The 18,822-nt window shown below is 44.3% G+C and overlaps 2 protein-coding genes across 7 annotated transcripts in view; one reads left to right on the top strand and one right to left on the bottom strand.

Annotated features, from left to right (window-relative positions):
- The window catches only part of B3GALNT2 (beta-1,3-N-acetylgalactosaminyltransferase 2), a 141,456-nt gene extending 124,802 nt beyond the window's left edge, over positions 1-16,654 (top strand). For 3 of the 5 annotated variants that reach the window (XM_029593851.1, XM_029593849.1, XM_029593848.1), the window contains 3 exons: positions 3,819-3,978; positions 14,335-14,391; positions 16,195-16,654. In XM_029593851.1, the coding sequence (XP_029449711.1) occupies positions 3,819-3,978; positions 14,335-14,391; positions 16,195-16,329 (352 nt within the window). In that variant the 3' untranslated portion in view covers positions 16,330-16,654. Of the gene's footprint in view, positions 1-1,718; positions 1,912-3,818; positions 3,979-14,334; positions 14,392-16,194 lie in introns of those variants that run through there. The other 2 variants (XM_029593850.1, XM_029593852.1) reach the window with 2 other exon arrangements.
- A 1,485-nt stretch (positions 16,655-18,139) lies between these two features.
- The window catches only part of TBCE (tubulin folding cofactor E), a 131,414-nt gene continuing 130,731 nt past the window's right edge, over positions 18,140-18,822 (bottom strand). The window contains exons 16-17 of one of the 2 annotated variants that reach the window (XM_029593847.1): positions 18,677-18,768; positions 18,140-18,413 (exon numbers count right to left, since the gene is read on the bottom strand). In XM_029593847.1, coding sequence (XP_029449707.1) covers positions 18,321-18,413; positions 18,677-18,768 — 185 coding nt within the window. In that variant the 3' untranslated portion in view covers positions 18,140-18,320. Of the gene's footprint in view, positions 18,769-18,822 lie in introns of both variants that reach the window. The other variant, XM_029593846.1, reaches the window with a different exon arrangement.

Genomic DNA, 18,822 nt, shown 5'->3' with positions numbered 1-18,822 from the left:
CAACTTTTCTTACCCATGAAACCTCATACATTAGACCAAAGGCAAGTCTGGGTAGCACTTTTCAGAAATAAGAATAATGCTCCAGGTTGAGAGGGGATATGGGTAATAAACATATACACGGATAAGACTTGCCTTGGGTTCCTGAAACTCACCCGTTGGCTAGTTTCAGCAACTCTAACTTTGTCAGGATGCATAATGGTGCTGCCACTGTTTTCTTGAAGAAAAGAAGAGCTACATAGAGGGGGTGGACTGCAGGCTTCAGCAAATCCATCTCTGCTCTTGCCAGAATGATAAAATGCCATACTACAAGTTATGTTTTATGAAATTACACAAAATCTAGTTTTAAAACAGTGACTTTTTTTTATTCTCCCAAATTATCTTGCCATAATTGCTGTTGAATTAGAATATTTGAAATTACACCATTTTTTATTTTTATGGGTAAGAAAATCATGTTCCAGGAAAAAAAAAATTCTCAATGTTCCTGAAAATGCTAAGAAGTTTAATTTCAAACCTAACTTGTGTTAGTATGCTTGATTGTGGAGATAGTATTTCTCTTTGGGCCAACTGTCTTTCCCTAAAGAGATCATGTATTAAGGGCCTCAAGCCTCAGTTCTTTTTCTGATTCTTTTCAACATCTACATGTGTCCTTTCAGAATCGGATGCCATCTGTTGTGGATGATATCCTGATCTAGTAAATTTCAACCATTACCAAGCTCAATGACTGTCTTACAGCAGTAGTCCAGTGGCTGAGCAAACACAGCCAAACTCCTCTGGCTTAGCTGCCAAGGTCACCCTCTCCACTCTCTTTCCTTACTAATCAGTACCACCTTCAGTTCTCAAGAATCAGCATGAAGCCTAGGCGTTCAATTCAACCAAAACCTCACCATGGAACCCTCCTATCTTGAAAGGGGTAAGGTCCTTCTTCATGATCTGCCACCTCAAATGCACTTTCCTTGATAAACAATTTTGTTACTATAATCCATACACTAATTATCAGCTGAACCAATTACTGCAATTCACTGTTCAATGGCATCTCATAACACAATGCAGCATGCCTCCAGCTGCTCCAACGTACTACTATGAGAATTTTGGTAGGTGCGAAAGCAACTGCTCATATCAAACCCATTCTGCATCAACTTCTCTGGCTCTACAAATGTTTGGATAAAGAGGTCCCTGACTATCTCTCTCCACAATCTCTCCTCTTCTACACACTCAAGGAAACTCTGGTCTGCCAAAAAGGCTCTTCTTTCCTCGCCTCTGCTGACCACCATCAGCTTGTTCTGCATAAGACTTTTCACTTTCAGCTGTTATACTCCAAACATTTAAAAAATAAAAGTACCACTTAACCCCTGTACCTGAAGCCATATATTATATTAAATTCAGGAAAATAGCTAAGGCATGGTTTTTCAGCTAGGTTGTCTTCTAAGAGCTACATCTTTGACCCAACTACCTGAACCTGCTGAGAGACTGTTTCTACACAACAGGGACACAACTGGATCTTGAAACTATTCACAAATGGACTTTCCTAGGCTGGAGCCCAATGCTTCATTAATTGCAAATTCTTAGTTGATTGTAAGCTGTTCTATTGCTTCTGGTCATTTAAATGAGTGTAAATCACCTTAAGACATGGAATAGCAAATGTTTATACATAAATAATAAAATTAGGACACAGCTCACAGATGCCCATGACATGCCCTCTCTTTTCCCTGTGCATGCAGTGTCTGGACAGCAAGTTATTCTAGCACTTCCTACATCCAGAAGCCAAGAGGGGTGGGGGTGACTGCCAGGCATGAGAGCAGAGCGCCTGCTAACGAAGGCCCCAGCCTGCCTCTTAACATTCAGCTGCAGCAGCTGCCATTAACTCAGCCATCAAGCCGTGGGCACAGCCACCACTGAAAAAAAGGAAAATAAAAAGGTCTGTGCAGCGATGGAGCGGGTTATTGATTGTCGTAGGGTGGCTGGCTGGGAGGGATTTCTTATTGTTTTTGTTTTCATAGGAAACTGTTAGCTTTTTAATAAGAGCAACTTATGTAGGAGGAGGCCCCTGGTGCTTGGCCTGTTCCCTAGGACAGTCTCTGTAATGTCCGGACTAAAGGATGTTGGGATGGGAGAGGGAAAATATAAAATAGGGGGTAAAACCCCAACAGCTGGGAATAAAGGCTCATGGTACCAGATCTCAGCACTTATTCCAGCTGAGCTGGATGTGCAAAGGAGCAAGAAGACACTGCCTGGTCAAAAATGACCTCCCATAAATATCACCTCTCCCTTCATTGCAGTCTTCTGGATATCTTTGACTGAGTCGCCCTCTAATTTTTCTACCTGCAGCAGAGGTCTATAGCTCCTACCTGAATAAATGGCAGTTGTTTCCCCTACCTAGCACTGAGCTAGACGAACTTTTCTAACTTAAGGGACAAAATAGATGTAAAATGGGATAAATGTGACACATTACTGAGGTAACAGCAGCACATCTCGTGATGAGGCCAAAGCTGACAGGCTAGAACCTCAACTAAATGAAAAAGCACCCAGACTTAAAATTTACAACAGATTCTTCCAGCACCACAAATCTGGGCAAATTGCATGCCTTGACTGGATCATGGGACTTGACAAGTCACATGTCCGACACATTTTACACCATAAAACATTTTCTCATTTCATGCTGCATTTTTCTCTAGATTCTATATAATTGATTTCTGAATTGGTACTTTCAATTACAGAGGATGCTGATTAAACCCGACATTAAAGAGAACAGATTTAGTTTTACTGTTAATACTGTCTTTTCATTCATAGTAAAGTATGGCAGTTGAAAGCAAGATGGCCACTCCCATCTGTCCAGATTGAGACTCTCTCTCTCTCTGGTTTTCTACTAATTTGGGTAGATGAGCAGACCACTTCCTATTTCTTAATACCAGTCTCCCACCAAACGTTTCAATCTTGCTTCCTCTACTGTCCCACGTTTGTCCCTCTCGTTCATTTCCTGGGCTTGTTGCTGGGCACCAGCCCTTTAGCACCGCTCCCTGTCCCAAGCCTTTTACAATTCCATCAGGGATTCCTTGGTTACTACCTTTGTTATGCTGTTCTAGGCACCAACCGCCTTCGGAGAAAAGAAGTATATCCTTTTCACATCGCCTTATTAATCCCTTGTACATGAATTTATTTTTCTAGGAAAGATTTCACCGTCCCATGTTTTAATGAAGCCTCTCAAATATTTGAAAACTTCCATTTTGTCCTCTCTCTCTTCTTTCCTTTCAAGAGTACATTTTGAATATATATCTTTGAAAAGTTTGTACTGCGAGCCTTATAGCATTCTAGCATCTCTTTTCTTAACCTTCTCCATTCTTTTCAAGGTCCCAGAGTGAGCAGTCTTACCAGTGACTTGCACGGAGGCATTACTTTCTCTTTTTTTCCCCGATAACACCACCTCTGCCTATACAACTAAGCATGCTGTTAGCTTTCTCAGGTGCTTTATAACATTGACCCGCTACGTTGAGGTCAGCGGCGATGATTACTTCTAGATCGCTTGCAGTTTAGTAATGTAAATAAATTTAATTCACACTTTCTGCAGTATAGGACACAAATCACTGCCACAAAAATACAAAGTTAGAGAGTGACTTGAAATGATATATAGTGTATATTTATTGTAGAGCAGCATTCTTGGTTGCCACATTGCTTCTGAAGAAAATGAGTCTTTTTAGAGAGTATAGATACCTAGTAAAAAGAGCAACAAATGAGATGTAGTTCAGGAGCTTTAGAGACCACCAAGGTCTCTTCTTCAGATGTATGTTTTATCATAAAATATATTAATTATTGTTGCTTTTAAGTTTCAGACTCAATTGGGCCGTTGATCGAACTGGGAAGTGGCAAGAACTGGAATACCCAAGCCCAGCATATCCAGCCTTTGCTTGTGGGTCAGGTTATGTTATTTCCAAAGATATTGTTCAGTGGTTGGCAGGCAACTCTGACCGATTAAAAACATACCAGGTAAAAAGAAGCATTGTACAATCTAGACTGCTCCAAGCAGCAGCTTGCCTCTTTCTGGGTTCTCTTATTTCCTGTTTTGGCATAGCAGGGTTTTTTTGCTTCTTTGGGCTTCCAGTTGCTGCAGGGGCTATGGGATAACTTTTCAGTAAGCTAATCAGTGGCGAGATAACTGGCAGCTAAATTTAGGACTGAAAATTTGTCTAACCTTGCTGCTTATAAATTTACAAAAAAATTGTATATATACACACATACATTTTTCATACATATAATGTATGTATATGAATAATATATATACAAACAGGGAAAAAAAAGCAAAAAAAAAAAAAATGGAGAAATTACTTACCTGAGAATTCAGTTTCCCTTATTGTAGACAGATGGACTCAGGACCAGTTCAGCTCCCCTGCAGCAGATGGAGACTGAGCAAGCTGATGTCACAGTATATATACTCCTGCAGTGACCCCAGCCTGCCAGTATTCTCTTCAAAAGCAACTGTGGACAGATTAGTAAAAAACTTGATTAAAAACAGTCAACCATAACTGTACTCAACCAACAAGAAACACTGAACTCACGTAAGAATCTAGGCACCCCAATCTAGGGACTGGATGAACACTTACCAGTAATGCCTTGGGATCCAGACACACACACTCATGCGGCAGCTGAGGGCAGGAGGCTGAGTCCATCTGTCTAAACTAAGGAAAACGAAATTATCAGGTAAGTAATTCCTCTATTTCCTAGCATATAGACTGATAGACTCAAAACTAAAGCTACTCACGAACAAATATCGGCAAATATCGACAGGAAACAACAATCGACAGGAGACAACAATCTAACCTCTGCCCATGACCGTGCCTGAGCCCTAGTGGAATGAACCTTAACCTGAGTAGGCAATGGCTTTTCAGCATCCACATGCATAGCCATGACTACCTCATTAATCCAGCAAGCTTTGGTAGCCCACGAAGCTGAAGCGCCTTGCTTACTCCCACCATGGAGGACAAACAGGCGATCCATCTTCCGCAAAGGCTCAGAAAACTCCAGATACCGCACAAGTCTCTTGACATCCAAAGAGCACAGGAGGCAAAACTCCTCCACATCCTTGACCTTATCCGGGGATGACAAGGAAATGGACTGATTCAAATGAAAGTCCGACACCACTTTGGGCAAGAAAGAGGGAACGGTATGCAGCTGTAACGCTCCTGGAGTCACCCAAAGAAACAGCTCCATGCAAGACCAGGCCTGTAGTTCAGAAACTGAACGCACAGAACATATAGCCAACAGGAACACTGTTTTCAAGGTCAACAACTGCAAGGAAAGGCTACGCAATAGGTCTGAATGTAGGACCCACCAAGAAATCCAGCTTCAAGTTGACTCCACAAGGGGACTGGTAACTACAGGGGAGGCCTAAGATGCTTCACTCCCTTCAAAAAATGGACCACATCAGGATGGGATGGCAAGGAATCACCATTCTCCAGACCCCTGAAACAGGCAAGAGCCACAACCTGCACCTTCAAGGAATTAAGGGCCAATCCTTTATTCAGCCCATCCTGCAAAAAATTCAGAATAAGTAGGATCTTAACTGAACAAGGAAGAACGCCATGCTCCTCACACCAGGTCTCAAATACTCTCCAAACCTACACTGAGGCTAAGGAAGTGGAGAACTTCCGAGCGTGGAATAAGTTGGAAATCCCGCAACTCCAACATTACTCTGTGCATCAACAGCAGGGTGTGGCAAGAAATTTGAATCAAACAATTATCAACAAGGGCCCTGAACTTGGTGGTCAGTGAAACAGATAAGTATGGGAAAATAAGTAAGGGAGCTTGCTGGGAATACTAGATGGGCCGTTTGGTCTTTTTCTGCCATCATTTCTATGTATCTAGCTTCAACAGGCAAGCCCTCTGAAGGGCCAAACCATAAAACAGAACAAAGTGGGATCCGCATGAAGAACCAGACCCTGCTGTAACAGATCCCGGTGCGGCAGAAGCCGAAGAGGGGTCTCCACCAGGAGTCTTCACAAATCCACATATGACGGATGCCTGGGCCAAGCCGGCACCACCAGGAGTACTAGCCTCCTGTGGCCTTCGATTTTGCGAATCATCCTGCCCAGCAGTGGACACAGGGGAAAGGTGTAAAGCAATCAGCCTTCTGGCCCAACTTGTACAAGAGCATCTATGGCAGAGACCATGGATCTCTTTTGCAACTTTAGAATCGAGGAACTTTCGCATTGCAAGAAGTCACTAGCAGATCTAGGAACAGAAGGCCCCAGCGATCCACAATCAGCTGAAACATCTCGGTAGACAACAACCATTCTCCTGGGGCCAGATTCTCTCTGCTGAGAAAGTCTGCTCTTATGTTGTCTTTTCCTGCAATATAAGAAGCCAGGATCATCTGTAGATGACCTCTTGCCCAGTCCATAAGTTGGTCTATTTCCTGTGACACTTGCTAGCTCTTGGTTTCTCCTTGGCGATTGCTGTAGGCCACCATCGTTGCATTTTCAGACATCACGCGGACTGCTTGATCCTGCAGCCTGTGGCTGAACTGCAAGCATACCAACCAGACTGCTGAGGCTTCCAGGTGAGTGATGTTCCAGTGGGATTCCCTACATTCCAATGCCCTTGGACCATCAGCTTTCAACAGTAAGCCTCCCCAATGCCAGAGACTCAAATTTATCATAAGTACCAACCAGGTTAGGGAGGACAAGGAAACTCTGTTTCTGCAACCACCATTGGAGGCAAAAGCAGACTTCCATCAGCAAGTGGAGTCAAACCAAATAGTCCTGAGATTGTGGACTCCAACAAGCCAGTAACAAGTACTGAAGAAGATGCCTATGCACCCTTGCCCTTGGTACCACTTCCAGGGTTGCCGCCATCAGGCCGGGCACCTTTAGATAGGACTACACCGTCGAGCTTATAGTGTTCACTAACTGACGCACCTGAGCCATTAATTTCTGAAATCGAACTTCCGGCAGGAAAATCTTGTCCTGTGGCGAACCGAACCCTCAGATACTCAAACGACTGGGATGGCTGAAGACTGCTTGTGGCCAGGTTCGCCATCCAACCGAGCTCCTACAACAAGGAGATCACTTTGTATGCCATCAGGCGGCTCTTTCCCTGAGACTTGGCTTGAATCAGCCAGCCATCTAAGTATGGGTGCATCAGGATCCTCTCTCTTCTCCAGGCTGCCGCTACTACCACCATGATCTTGGAAATCATTCTGGAGGCGGTGGCTAGATCAAAGGGCAGTGCCTGAAACTGATAATGGTGCCCCAACACCGCAAAACATAGAAAACATTGGTATTCCAAACAGATGGGAATATGGAAGTAGGTCTCAGACAGATCCAGGGAGGTCAGAAATTCCCCCGACTGCACTGCCATTATCACAGAGCATAAGGTTTCCATGCAAAAATAAGTTACCTTCAAATGACGGTTGACCCTTTTGAGATCCAGGATGGGACTAAAGGAGCCCTCCTTCTTGGGTACAACAAAATTAATGGAATATCACCCCATTCTTTGAGATGTGAGCATTAGAACCTCAGCCTGAAGAGCCTTTGAAGCGTAGACTCCACTGCCTGCTTCTTCTGCAGGGAGTGGCAAGGAGACACCATGAACATGTCCTGAGGAACACTGCAAAATTCCAGTGCATATCCTTCCCAAATTACCTCCAGGACCCACTGGTCTGATGTGATCTTGACCCACCTCTGATAAAAGAGAGAGGCATCCCCCTATCTCTTGTTCCCAAATGCGGGTTGACAACCTTCATTGGGAAGCTTGGTAAGGTCCGACACCCAAGCCCGCTCCTCTCTTAGGCTGTCTGGGATGAAAGGACTCAGGCCTACCGAAAGGCTGAATCCTCTGGAAGGTTGACCCTCTGTAGGGATGAAACCACTTGGAACCCTGGAAATGACCCTTCATACCAAAGGGGCAGTGCAATTGCTTCTTATCCTCTGGCAACCGAGGAAGTGGCGATTTGCCCTAATTACTGGCCAGTTTCTTCTAGTCACTTCCAAACAAGAGCGAGGCTTTGGAGGCTGCATCAGCTGACCAATTTCACAACCAGAGTTGACGCCTGGCCGCTATCACCAAAGCCACTCCTCTGGCCAAGGTACGGAACAAATCGCAGCTCACGTCTGCTAAAAAGGCGGTAGTGGGGTTCCATAACCACTCTGGAATTCCCTCCAGAATCATCAACCTCCTGAGAGAGAAGCAGACAAGATTGCGCCACTAGGGAGCAACAGGAAGCGATCTGTAAAGTCATCACCACTGCCTCAAAGGCTTGCTTAAGAATAGTCTCAATCCTTCTAGGGGGATAGTCATCTGCTTAGAGATGGCACATACCAGTGCATCCACTCTGGGGAAGGGGAAAACGCAAACGCTCTCGCACAGTTGGAACCAGGGGGTACAGGCCTTCCAACCTTTGATCTCTTTTAAAATTTGCCTCTAGGGCATCCCATTCAAGATCAATTAGTTCCTGAATAGCATCCAGCACAGGAAAAAAAAAACTAGAGCCTTTACACAAGGAAACCAAAATGGGATTCCTCTTCGGCTATGACATAGCATCCGCACCAGGAACTCCCAGCTGTTGCAAAGTCTTGGAAATCAGGGCTGGCAGTTCATCTCTATGAAAGAACCGCAACATGCTGTGATACGGTTCCAGACCAGGTGGGATTTCCCCATCTTCCAGGGAATCAGGGTCTGACTCATCAGTGCCATCCAGGTTCCTGTCCAGAATACCCGCAGGGAGCCAAGGCGAGCCCCATCGCTTTAGCATAGGACTGGAAGAGAGAGGAGCCACCAGCTGAAAGTCTGTTTTGAAAGGATTAGGTGAAGCGGAGGACTGTGTGTGAAGAAAAGCGTGTAAGCCTTAAAAAAAAAAAAAAAAAATTCCACCCAAGAAAAAGCAGCCGAGCCCAAACCAAGTTCAGAAGGAACTGGAGCAGGGCCCACAGAACTACCCTCTCTAGCAGACGAGCCAGCAAAGGGAGAATCATGGTCTGGTGTCCCTCCAGCCAAGGCTGTAGCCAACCAATCATCAGAATGGGAGGAGCCAGGCTTAGCAAAATCCGAGGAAGACATCTCATCCTGAGCGTCCGAAATGGCACTGACACATGTTAGAAAACAGTTCAGCCTGAGAAGCCCTAATATGACAGGCAACACAAAGAGAAAGGCGCTTAGGCTTCTTCTTTACCGCCATCACAGCAGTAAACGTGCATCTAAACGGCTCGTGCTCCAAAATTTAGGCGCACAAAAATTAAGCACCAGCGAGGTAAGCGCGGCAGGTCACACGCACAAGTTATACACCAAGCAAAGCGTTTGAAACAGTGCAAAACTTGTGCGCACAAAACTGAGCACACAAGGTGTGTGCAGAACCGATGCACTGCGCACACCAGCCTGTAGAGGGCAGCAAAACATACACAAGAATGTGCGAAAACGCCACCACAGTCTGCCACGTAGCATGCAAGCACAAAGCATAACTGCAGGGCCTAGCCCACCGTGGCTGCTCAACTCGCCAGGCTGCCCAGTTCCCCAACCCCAAAGGGAGCGTGAACTAAAGTCGGGACTGCACACTGAGCACGGAGACTAGAGAAATCCTAAAAACCCCTTTAACTGTCTCTGTATCTAACGGTAAAGGGGTAGATTTTACAAATCTACGCGCGCGCGTACTTTTGTTCGCACACCAGGCACGAACAAAAGTACGCGGGATTTTATAAGATATGCGCGTAGCTTATAAAATCCGGGGTCGGCGTGCGCAAAGGGGTGCACATTTGTGCACCTTGCGAGCGCCGAGCCCTGCGCGCACTGCCCGTTCCCTCCGAGGCCGCTCCGAAATCGGAGCAACCTCGGAGGGAACTTTCCATTCACCTCCCCCGCACCTTCCCCTCCCTAACCCACCCCCCTGGCCTTATCTAAACCCGCTCCCTACCTTTATCTTAAAAGTGAGGCGTGGCAGGCCCCGACACAGGCCGCTGTGTCGGGATACCCGGCCACGCCCCCAAAACGCCCCCGAGCCGGAAACACGCCCACGGACACGCCCCGAAAACGCTGCATCACTCCCGACACGCCCCCCCCAGGCAAGCCCCGGCACTTATGCGCGTCCCGGGGCTTGTGCACGCCGCCGAGCCTATGCAAAATAGGCTCGGCGAGCCCAGGGGGATTTTAAAAGGGTTATGCGCGTGCCTTATGCACGTAACCCTTTTTGAAATCCGGCCCAAAACGTTCATTTTCTTAAACCTTACCTGAGCTCAGCACTTACCGGCTTAGTACAGAAATGGTCTCTGGCTGTGGGGGGAGAGGACATCTGCTGTCACCGCCGCACTTGGCCTCCTGTTCTTGGCCTCCTGCACTTCCTTTCTTTCAGTTGAACGAGCAGCTAAGACCACGCCGGGAAACCCAGCTACCGGACCAAGGCAAACCTCTGAGGGACCATGGAAATCACCTCAGGAATTCTCAACTGGGGGAGGGACCTTTTGGTATCATCGTGGGAGGGGGGGGGCCTTTCTTTTCCTTAAGACAAATGACAGATTTCTCCTTCCAAAAAACCTCAAAGCAATCCCCATAGGGAGATGCACATCCACCATCTACTGCAGACAGAGAATACTGGCAGGGTAGGTTCACTGCAGGATTATATATACTGTGACGTCAGCTTGCTCAGTCTCAAATCTGCTGCCAGGGGAGCATAACCCACTGGTCCTGAGTCCATCTGTCTACACGCTAGGAAGTAGTTCCTTCCCCACCCCCCCAACAAAAAGCAAAATAAGATCAACACACAAAAATGGAGTAAAAAAAACAAACAAAAAATAATAAAGAGTAAATTATAAAGACAACATTTTTCCCTTGGCTCTTAGCTCTTAAATGTTGTCTGGTGCCTAACTTTTCTAAATATTTTTCTACCACTGGCTATTAAAAAACATTCCTTCTCCTTTGGTTGCTTTTCTTTTACATGTCTTGATGTAGCTACTGCATGGGATCATTTACTGGCATTTCACCGCTCTACGCATGCTGCAGCACCAGTAGGTGCACCATTCATCAGTGACCCACAATGTCAGCAGCAAGGCTTTCATGTCCCTCCTGCCAGTGAAGAGGAATCAGGATGAGAGGGGGAGTCTAGGGGTTCAGACTGGTGGAAAGCAAAGGTTCAGGAGGATGGGATTTATTGCTTTAATTGGTTGCTGCCAGAGGGCAGTGGAGGAGAGAAGAAATAATCTCTCTTTTATGAGATGGGGGTAGGAGAAAGGGAGGGTCAGTGTGTTTTCAGATTGCTTGGGCAGGAGGCTTGAAAAGGACAGGGAGACATTGACACCACTTGAAATTATGCAAATCCTGTGCATGCAAGGTATTCATACATTATGAAAGTTAGACCTATACACAGTTGGCTTCTCCAACCTAACCCACTTCCTGGAAAACCCACTTTTGGCTCTGCTCGACTTTGCTGCTGAGCCATGGTCATTTTTCAAAGGGATGAAATGAGCCAGCTAACTTTAGTTAGCTGACTAGATCACTTTAAAAATATCTTCTTAGAGGCTAGTTGCAGGGGTTGTTCTCCTCATGGTGGTGCAAGTCCCAGTGGCCATGAGGGTAGCCCATCCCACTCATGGCGAAAACGGTGAAGGCCCCACTGGCAGTGAAGATGGAGCAGGCCTCAGTGAGAGTGAGTCTGTCTGTGTGAGGAGGTGTGTGCAAGATGTGAGGATGCATGTTAGGGGTGTGTGTGCCAGAGAGAGAGGGAGTTTATGTGAGGAGATTATGAAGAAGTGTGTATACGTATATATATATGTGAGAGATTTGGAGCCAGTGTGTATATGAGGGAGTGAGGATGCTTGCTTGTTTGTGAGAGGGAGCCTGTGTGAAGGTGTGTGTGTTTGTGTGAGAGAGAACCTGTGTGGGAGAGAGGGAGTCTGTATGATGAGATGTATGTGTGAGAGAAAGGAGCCTGGGTGAGGGGGTATGTGTGAGAGAGGGACAGAGGGAGCCTGTGTGAGGGTAGTAGTAAGAGAGGGGTCAAACGGACTAGAAGGGGGTTGAGCCTAGAGGGGGAGGGGAGAGATAGTAGAGGAGTTGGGGCCTGAGAGAGCAACGTGAAAGAAGACTGCCCTGGGGAGTAGGGAGAGAGGGCGGAAAGGGACACTTACAGTGTACATCTAGGGAAACTGCTCAAACTCTGCATCTTTAAGTAAATCTTTTTTCTGTATTACATTTTAAATTACTTATGTATATTGTGTTATTTTGACCAATATAAGGTATGCAGAATTTAGCATAGGTTTTAAATTTTTGTGGGCATAAGTTTTAAATTTTTTTCGTACACAATTACCCTAGGAGTAACTGTTGATGCATTTTATAGTGACACAAAACAGTTCAAACTTAGTGCATTTCAAAGGGCTGAAGATAATTATTCCCCTGGGTCCAAACATGGATAAAAATATGAATCACTGCCTTAAACTTGGTGCTTTTGACAATTCAAGTGATGAAAGCTCTGGTGATGTCAGAACCTTCAACAGTCATTATCCATGCTTGTAAAAAAATGTTCTGAAACCTTTTTCCTGTACAGAAATCTTGTATTTGGGACTGATGTAATCTTAATGCATAGTATTTTCTGGTGAGCAGGGACATTAATTCACTTTACATGAATATGCCTCAGGAAAAGGCAATTCACTTTATCCAAGTTGCTCCTTTATGGCTTCCCCTATCCAACTTATTAGTTAGTGGAGATTCCATTGTATTTGCTGCAACAAAGCTAAGACTATTTGAATGATTGAAGGGTTTCTTGATCTTAGATAGGGTCCTCTGTCTCCCTCAATTCTGCAACTGCAGGAAGGGCTGAAAATTCACCTCTTCCTGCATATTTTACTAGTGTCCGCAGAGTTGCTGTGGGAGACCAGAGCTACTAAATATGGTCCGCAAATTAAGCTGGGTTGTGGAAAGGAAGTTGGTCTGCTGCAGGCTGTAAATCCTCCATCCCCTTGCTGTTTGGGCTGCAGGATGAGGTTGAGCAGCAGCAGCATCTTGTGCTATGTGGGCCAACTGCAACTTTCAATCATTCTGAACACACAGTTGTGTGGTTGAACGCTACAGTTGGGCCTGGGTGGCAGAAGAGGAGGATGTGGCCTGATATGCTGCTGCTCTCCTGTTGCCAATCGATGGGGGGAGGCTGGTACATGAGGAGTAGTCCGAAAGGGGATTGGGGCAGTTTGATTACAGATGAAGGGCTGGAGATGGGGTGGGGGGGGCGGGATAAGAGTTGAGATAGGTGATGGGGTCAGGAGGGTATCAGAGGGTGCAGGGGAAGGTAGGGAGAGAAAGTGAGGGAATAAGGGTGTGGGGGGAATGGAGCACGAGAGACTGAGCGGATTAGAGAGGGTATGGAGGATGGAAAGTGAGGGAAGGGATTGAGGGTAAGAGATCAGAGGAGGGCATGCAGAGAATGAGGTGACTGGAGGGGTGTGAAAGAAGGGATTGTTGAGTGAGTGAATCATCCCTCCTGAGGCTGGGTCCCTTTCCCCAATTGAGGATCCCTTCTTATGGATCCCTACTTCTCTCTTCCACTCATTCCTGTTCCCTCTGACCCCAGACCAGCCTGAGATTCCTTTTCCAGTATCCTTGGATGATATCCCCTCTCAATCCCCATGCCCCAGATTCCCCTACTTCTTTTTAGAATGTAAAATAGTATTGTGCATTAATATGCAGATACATGCAAAGTTATGCACATTTTCCACCTAAGTATCGCAGAATTTGCTGCAGAAATCCTGGGGAAGGGGGGGAACTGATCTTACAAGCATAAAAGAAAGCACTTTTGGTGTGTATCTTCCAAATCTCACTATCCTTGCTGTTAGAAAACAAAATCCCACTTTTTAAAATGTGAGGATTTGCTAAACTTGTATCGGCGACTTTAGGAAGTCTTAAAAAAAAAAAATCTGTGAAAATGAATATTACTTTTGATAATCCTAATTCTAATATATTCAAGTGGATTTTTTCATTTATTAAAACATATTTTATGGTTTAGCAGTGCTCTACTAACCAGAGGCTGGTGCAAATTTATTTTGACTTGAGGGGTGCCCTAAGATAAATAGAATGTATAAATATAATTGGATGAATCCATGTGTGTGCATATCATGAAAGGGATTCGTGAATGACTATAGTGGTCCCCTCTCGTACATACTAAATATTTTTCCCCCCCCCATATCAATTGTCTGCTTCTACCATCGTTGAAGTTTGGCTTTTTTTTTCTCCTTGGATCTTGAAAATGCCAAAAATAATTTGGGTGAATTGAGCTCCAGGTGATTGTAGTAATCTGAAACTCCACAAATGATTGAATTATTTTTATTTTTCCTTATTGTTGGATTTTAACCTCTTTTTAAAAAATGTTTATAGGGTGAAGATGTAAGCATGGGCATATGGATGGCAGCTATTGGTCCTGTGAGATACCAGGTAAGCACCTTGTTGACTGTACTTTACTAAAATTTATACAAGTCACCTTGTGTTTTTTCAGTTTCTTGCAACTTCTGAACTAAACTAGAACAATACACTCAATTAGTCTGACTTCTGCTATCTCTAACCTTTGTGTCTACTCCAACTTTATTCTATGGAATAAAGTTATTAAATAACTATAAGCACAAGTTAAGGATGGAATTAAAGGGGCAAAAAAGTGACGACTTAAAAAAAAAAAAAAAAAAAAGTCACACTAAAAAAACAATGCTGTGGCCATTTTACTTTAGTTCCTAAAAGTCTCAATTCCATAATACAGATGATTTTGTTATTGCCTTGTGCAGGCACATAGGAAGAGAGGCTTGGATACAGTAGAAGAGGCTAAGAACTTGGGTCTGGAAGACAGACTGGTGAAAAAGAGTCTATAAAAAAAAACCTGAAAAATTGTAATTTTGTAAATGGTGATTTTGCATTAGAAATAATATTTAATCATTATTGCACCCATTCCCCCCAGCAGCTGTACATGAAACTGGGTGAAATACCAGAAAAATAATAAGATCAGCTCAAGGATATATTAAATATCTAAAGTACAACAAATTAGAGACTGCCCCTTTAAAAGGCAAATTGAAAAATGTAAATTTAAGAAGAGAGTTGCTTTTTGTGCACACTGCAGTTCTAAAGGAGTGAGGCAGCTGGCTGGCTGTTATTTGTAAGAGTGTCTTATGATGTACAGTATCAATTGCCACTTTGACAGCACCCATTTATTATGTGGTTTTGATAAGGTGATTGGGTTTGGAATTGGGTATTAGTGATGTCATATTTCCTGCCTCACCTCTAACCACCGAGTCCTAATTATACAAGAGCAAATGTACAGGCAATGAAGGGGAGGTGAGTTTTGGGAGAGTCCAATAGGAATACGCAAAACAAGTCTGCCTCTCCTTTTACTAAGGCTGAGTTTGTTTGTACTTATGGCAAATCTTTCTACTGGTGCCAGAGTTTGGTAGGAGTTTTCATGTTTACCAACTAACTCATGGCAAAAGTAGGCTCCAGCAACAGCTTGACCAGAGTCCTGCATGTTGCATACTGAAATGAGGTGACCATGTTCTCCAGTGCTAATGACCTAGCCAAGTCCTTTCACAGCAGCATGTTTTAAGCTGCCGTACGGGAGTAATAGTCTACGATTCGTCAGCCATAGTGGCTGGGCTGGAACTACTGCTAGATACGGGTGTGCATTTATTTTTAACAAATGCAAGGAATGAGGCCATTTTCGGATCATTTGTAGTCTCTGACAAAAAGTATCCACCCTGGCCCCTCTCTTCCTGGCTCCAGCATTGAAACAGGCAAGAGCGATGGCATATTCCCATCTGTGTCCTGACTCACGAAAAATGACATTCTCAGCCCCAGCACTTGCCAAGAATCAGCTGCTGGCCCTAGAGGCCTTGGTGATTGCCTCAGTCCTGGGGCAATTTTTTGGCCTCAAAGAGGTGGTGATTTTTTTTTTTTGGCAAATGAACAGAACTAACTAAAAATGAACCCCCCTCCCCATAACGAACACAAACTGAAAATTTGGGGCTGCACATCCCTACTTCTGTGTGACTTGGAATTGTTCCAGTATCTTAAATCTCTCTAGTATTTGCCTCCAGCATCTGTTTCATCAGATAAAGTACTCAAAAGTATGGGAGCAGTAATTCTCTCCATTGACTGCGTGGGATGTGCTCAGCTCACTGTAGTGTAAAGAATGATGGGCTGCCTTGTGGGTCAGCGCTTTGGTTACACTGTTATGATTTACATTTCTGTTTGAAACAGGACAGTCTTTGGTTATGTGAGAAGCAGTGCGAAAGTGGGATGCTGTCTTCCCCTCAGTACTCTCCAGAAGAACTAACGAAGCTTTGGGCAAAAAAAGAACAATGTGGGACTCCTTGTGCATGTGAAAATAGATGACCAAAGATTTCCCAGTTAGATCCATACTCTAACTGGACGGGAGATCTCTAAATCAAGACACTGCTCTAGAAGTGAACATGAATTTTGTAATATTTTCGTTTACATTGCCTATGTTCTTACCATAGAAATTCCTGTTACAGGCTGACGATACGCTAACATAAGTGAAAGTCACAACGTGAGGATTATGCAGCATCTGTTCCCATCATGTTATAAGGAAAGAATAATTTCTTGTTTTTAAATGATTAAAAATATACATGCAATGAGAAGAAAATATTGCAACTTAGCAGATTTATTTTTTAAATAAATGTTTAATTTTAGCAGTGAAGATCAGTTTCTGTTAGATTTGTTAAACTATTTTCCTTGCAACTGTATAAACTCAGGTACGCATTACTGTTTGCATAAAGAAATTGCCAACTATTCTCAAATAGCAAGTATCCCATTACTCGGTAAAGGAATAGTGGCTCTTTGAGGTAGGGATGAGCCAGCCAACTCATATAATGGGGTTCAGATGTGAGCCCAGATCCACATGCCTTAGTAATAGCAACTCAACGAAGATTCCCATATTCGACTCTACTCTAACTGCTATCAAAAATCGAGGTCTATAGCCAAAGGGTTTTTTTGGGTAATTTTTCTAATTACCTGGACAACAATCCAAGCTCTGACTATTTTCTTCCAGTGTAAGGCTAAATTTTATCTGGGTAACTCACTACCTCCACAGAAGTTAGCCAGGTAAAGACTAGGCAGTGGAGGTGCTCCAGGGGCTGAGATAAATGATAACCAGTAAGCACTGATATTCAGGGCTACCTGGCTAGAATTAGCTGGGTACTCTCAAATTACCTCTATAAGTGTATCTGAATAACTTTAGTAGGGGATATTCAGTGGCCCACTTATCTGGCTATGTTCCACTGAATATGTGGGTATCTTTATGGCTCACTGGCTTGCTGAATATTGCTCAAGGGTTACTTTTGAGTAATGCTGAACGCAATGCAATGTTTCTTGGTCCACCCTCCCCATTCATAAAACCAGACTAATTTAAACCACCTACATAAAGGGGCGGATTTTAAGAGCCCTGCTCGCGTAAATCCGCCCGGATTTACGTGAGCAGGGCCCTGCGCGCCGGTGTGCCTATGTTCAATAGGCACACCGGCGCGCACAGAGCCCCGGGACTCGCGTAAGTCCCGGGGTTTTCTGAGGGGGGCGTGTCGGGGGCGGGGCCGAGCGGCGCGCTGTTTTCGGGGCGGGACACAGCGTTTCGGGGGCGGGCCCGGGGGCGTGGTTTCGGCCCGGGGCGGTCCATTGGCGTACTTTTGTTGGCGCCTGGAGCGCCAACAAAAGTACGCCAATGCGCCGTTTTTGAAAATCTACCCCAAAATGTGCAAAATCTTGCCTAAAAAAAATATAAATGGTACTAAGCTAACTAAATCAGGACGCTGAATTGAGATAGGGTTTGTTTTCCAACTTGGGAACAGAGACAAAAATGTAAAACAAGATACACTTGGAAGCGAGAACAGGACCAGCCTACAGTCAACTTGCTCATCCTTTACCTCCATTCCATCTCCTATTTTAAAACCTGTTTCACTGTTCCTTGATGCTGAACTATAAATAAAACAAATCTATAATCACTACAGTCCTCCTGGCACATAAACAGATAACCAAAAATTATAATCCTCTAAATTCAATCCATCCTGGGCACCCTCGAAACTAAAGCAAGTTTTGGGCCATGAGGATTGTAGTTCCTCTCCCATCCCTGAAGAATAATTTAAAAAATATGGGATATTTGACTAGAAAGAAATACAGCATGATCCTCAAATAGCTTACAAACCAAATGTTTTATAAAATCTCGTTCTTCCACACAATGCTGCTCAAATGATTGGTAAATCCCTTCTCCCAGCTGGGTTCTCTTCACCAGTGTCCTCAACAAACTTGCTGCTTGCTTTTATTTTCTTACATGGCGGGTGCTGCTGCTCAGCCCATTATTAATCAAGGAGTTATTACCATCGTACCAGTATGCAGTCTCCATTTTCTAGAGAGTAAAACTCCAAAGATTTTAAATCATTTTGAAGTTCAATCTCTTTGCTTTCCATCTAGAATAGAAGAAAATTAAGACACGGTGAAAAAGTGGAATAGACGGTTGACCGAGACATATGTAGATGGGTGATTTCTGCTGCTTTTTTTTTTTTTTTTTTTAAATAGTATACAAACAGTACATTGGATTTTCTTTTTAGGGGATTACATTATACTCCATTGTAGGTGCTAGTGTGGAGCATTTAACAAACAGCATGGCAACTTCCCATTTAGCCGTTTCCCAGTTACATTCATGGAATAGCTGAATATTGACATTCCTCACCTTTGAACTTTTATAGGAAAGGCTGAGGTCAGAACCAGGCACTTTGAGTAAACGATGCAACAATCCTTTCACCTTCTGTATGGTCATAGTAGCTGTGAACATAAAAGCCCAGCTGATGTTTCTAGAAACAGAGCTCTTCAATTCAT

Source organism: Rhinatrema bivittatum, chromosome 3 (genome assembly GCF_901001135.1).
Source record: "Rhinatrema bivittatum chromosome 3, aRhiBiv1.1, whole genome shotgun sequence".
NCBI lineage: Eukaryota > Metazoa > Chordata > Amphibia > Gymnophiona > Rhinatrematidae > Rhinatrema > Rhinatrema bivittatum.
This window is presented reverse-complemented; position numbering and strand designations above follow the sequence as displayed.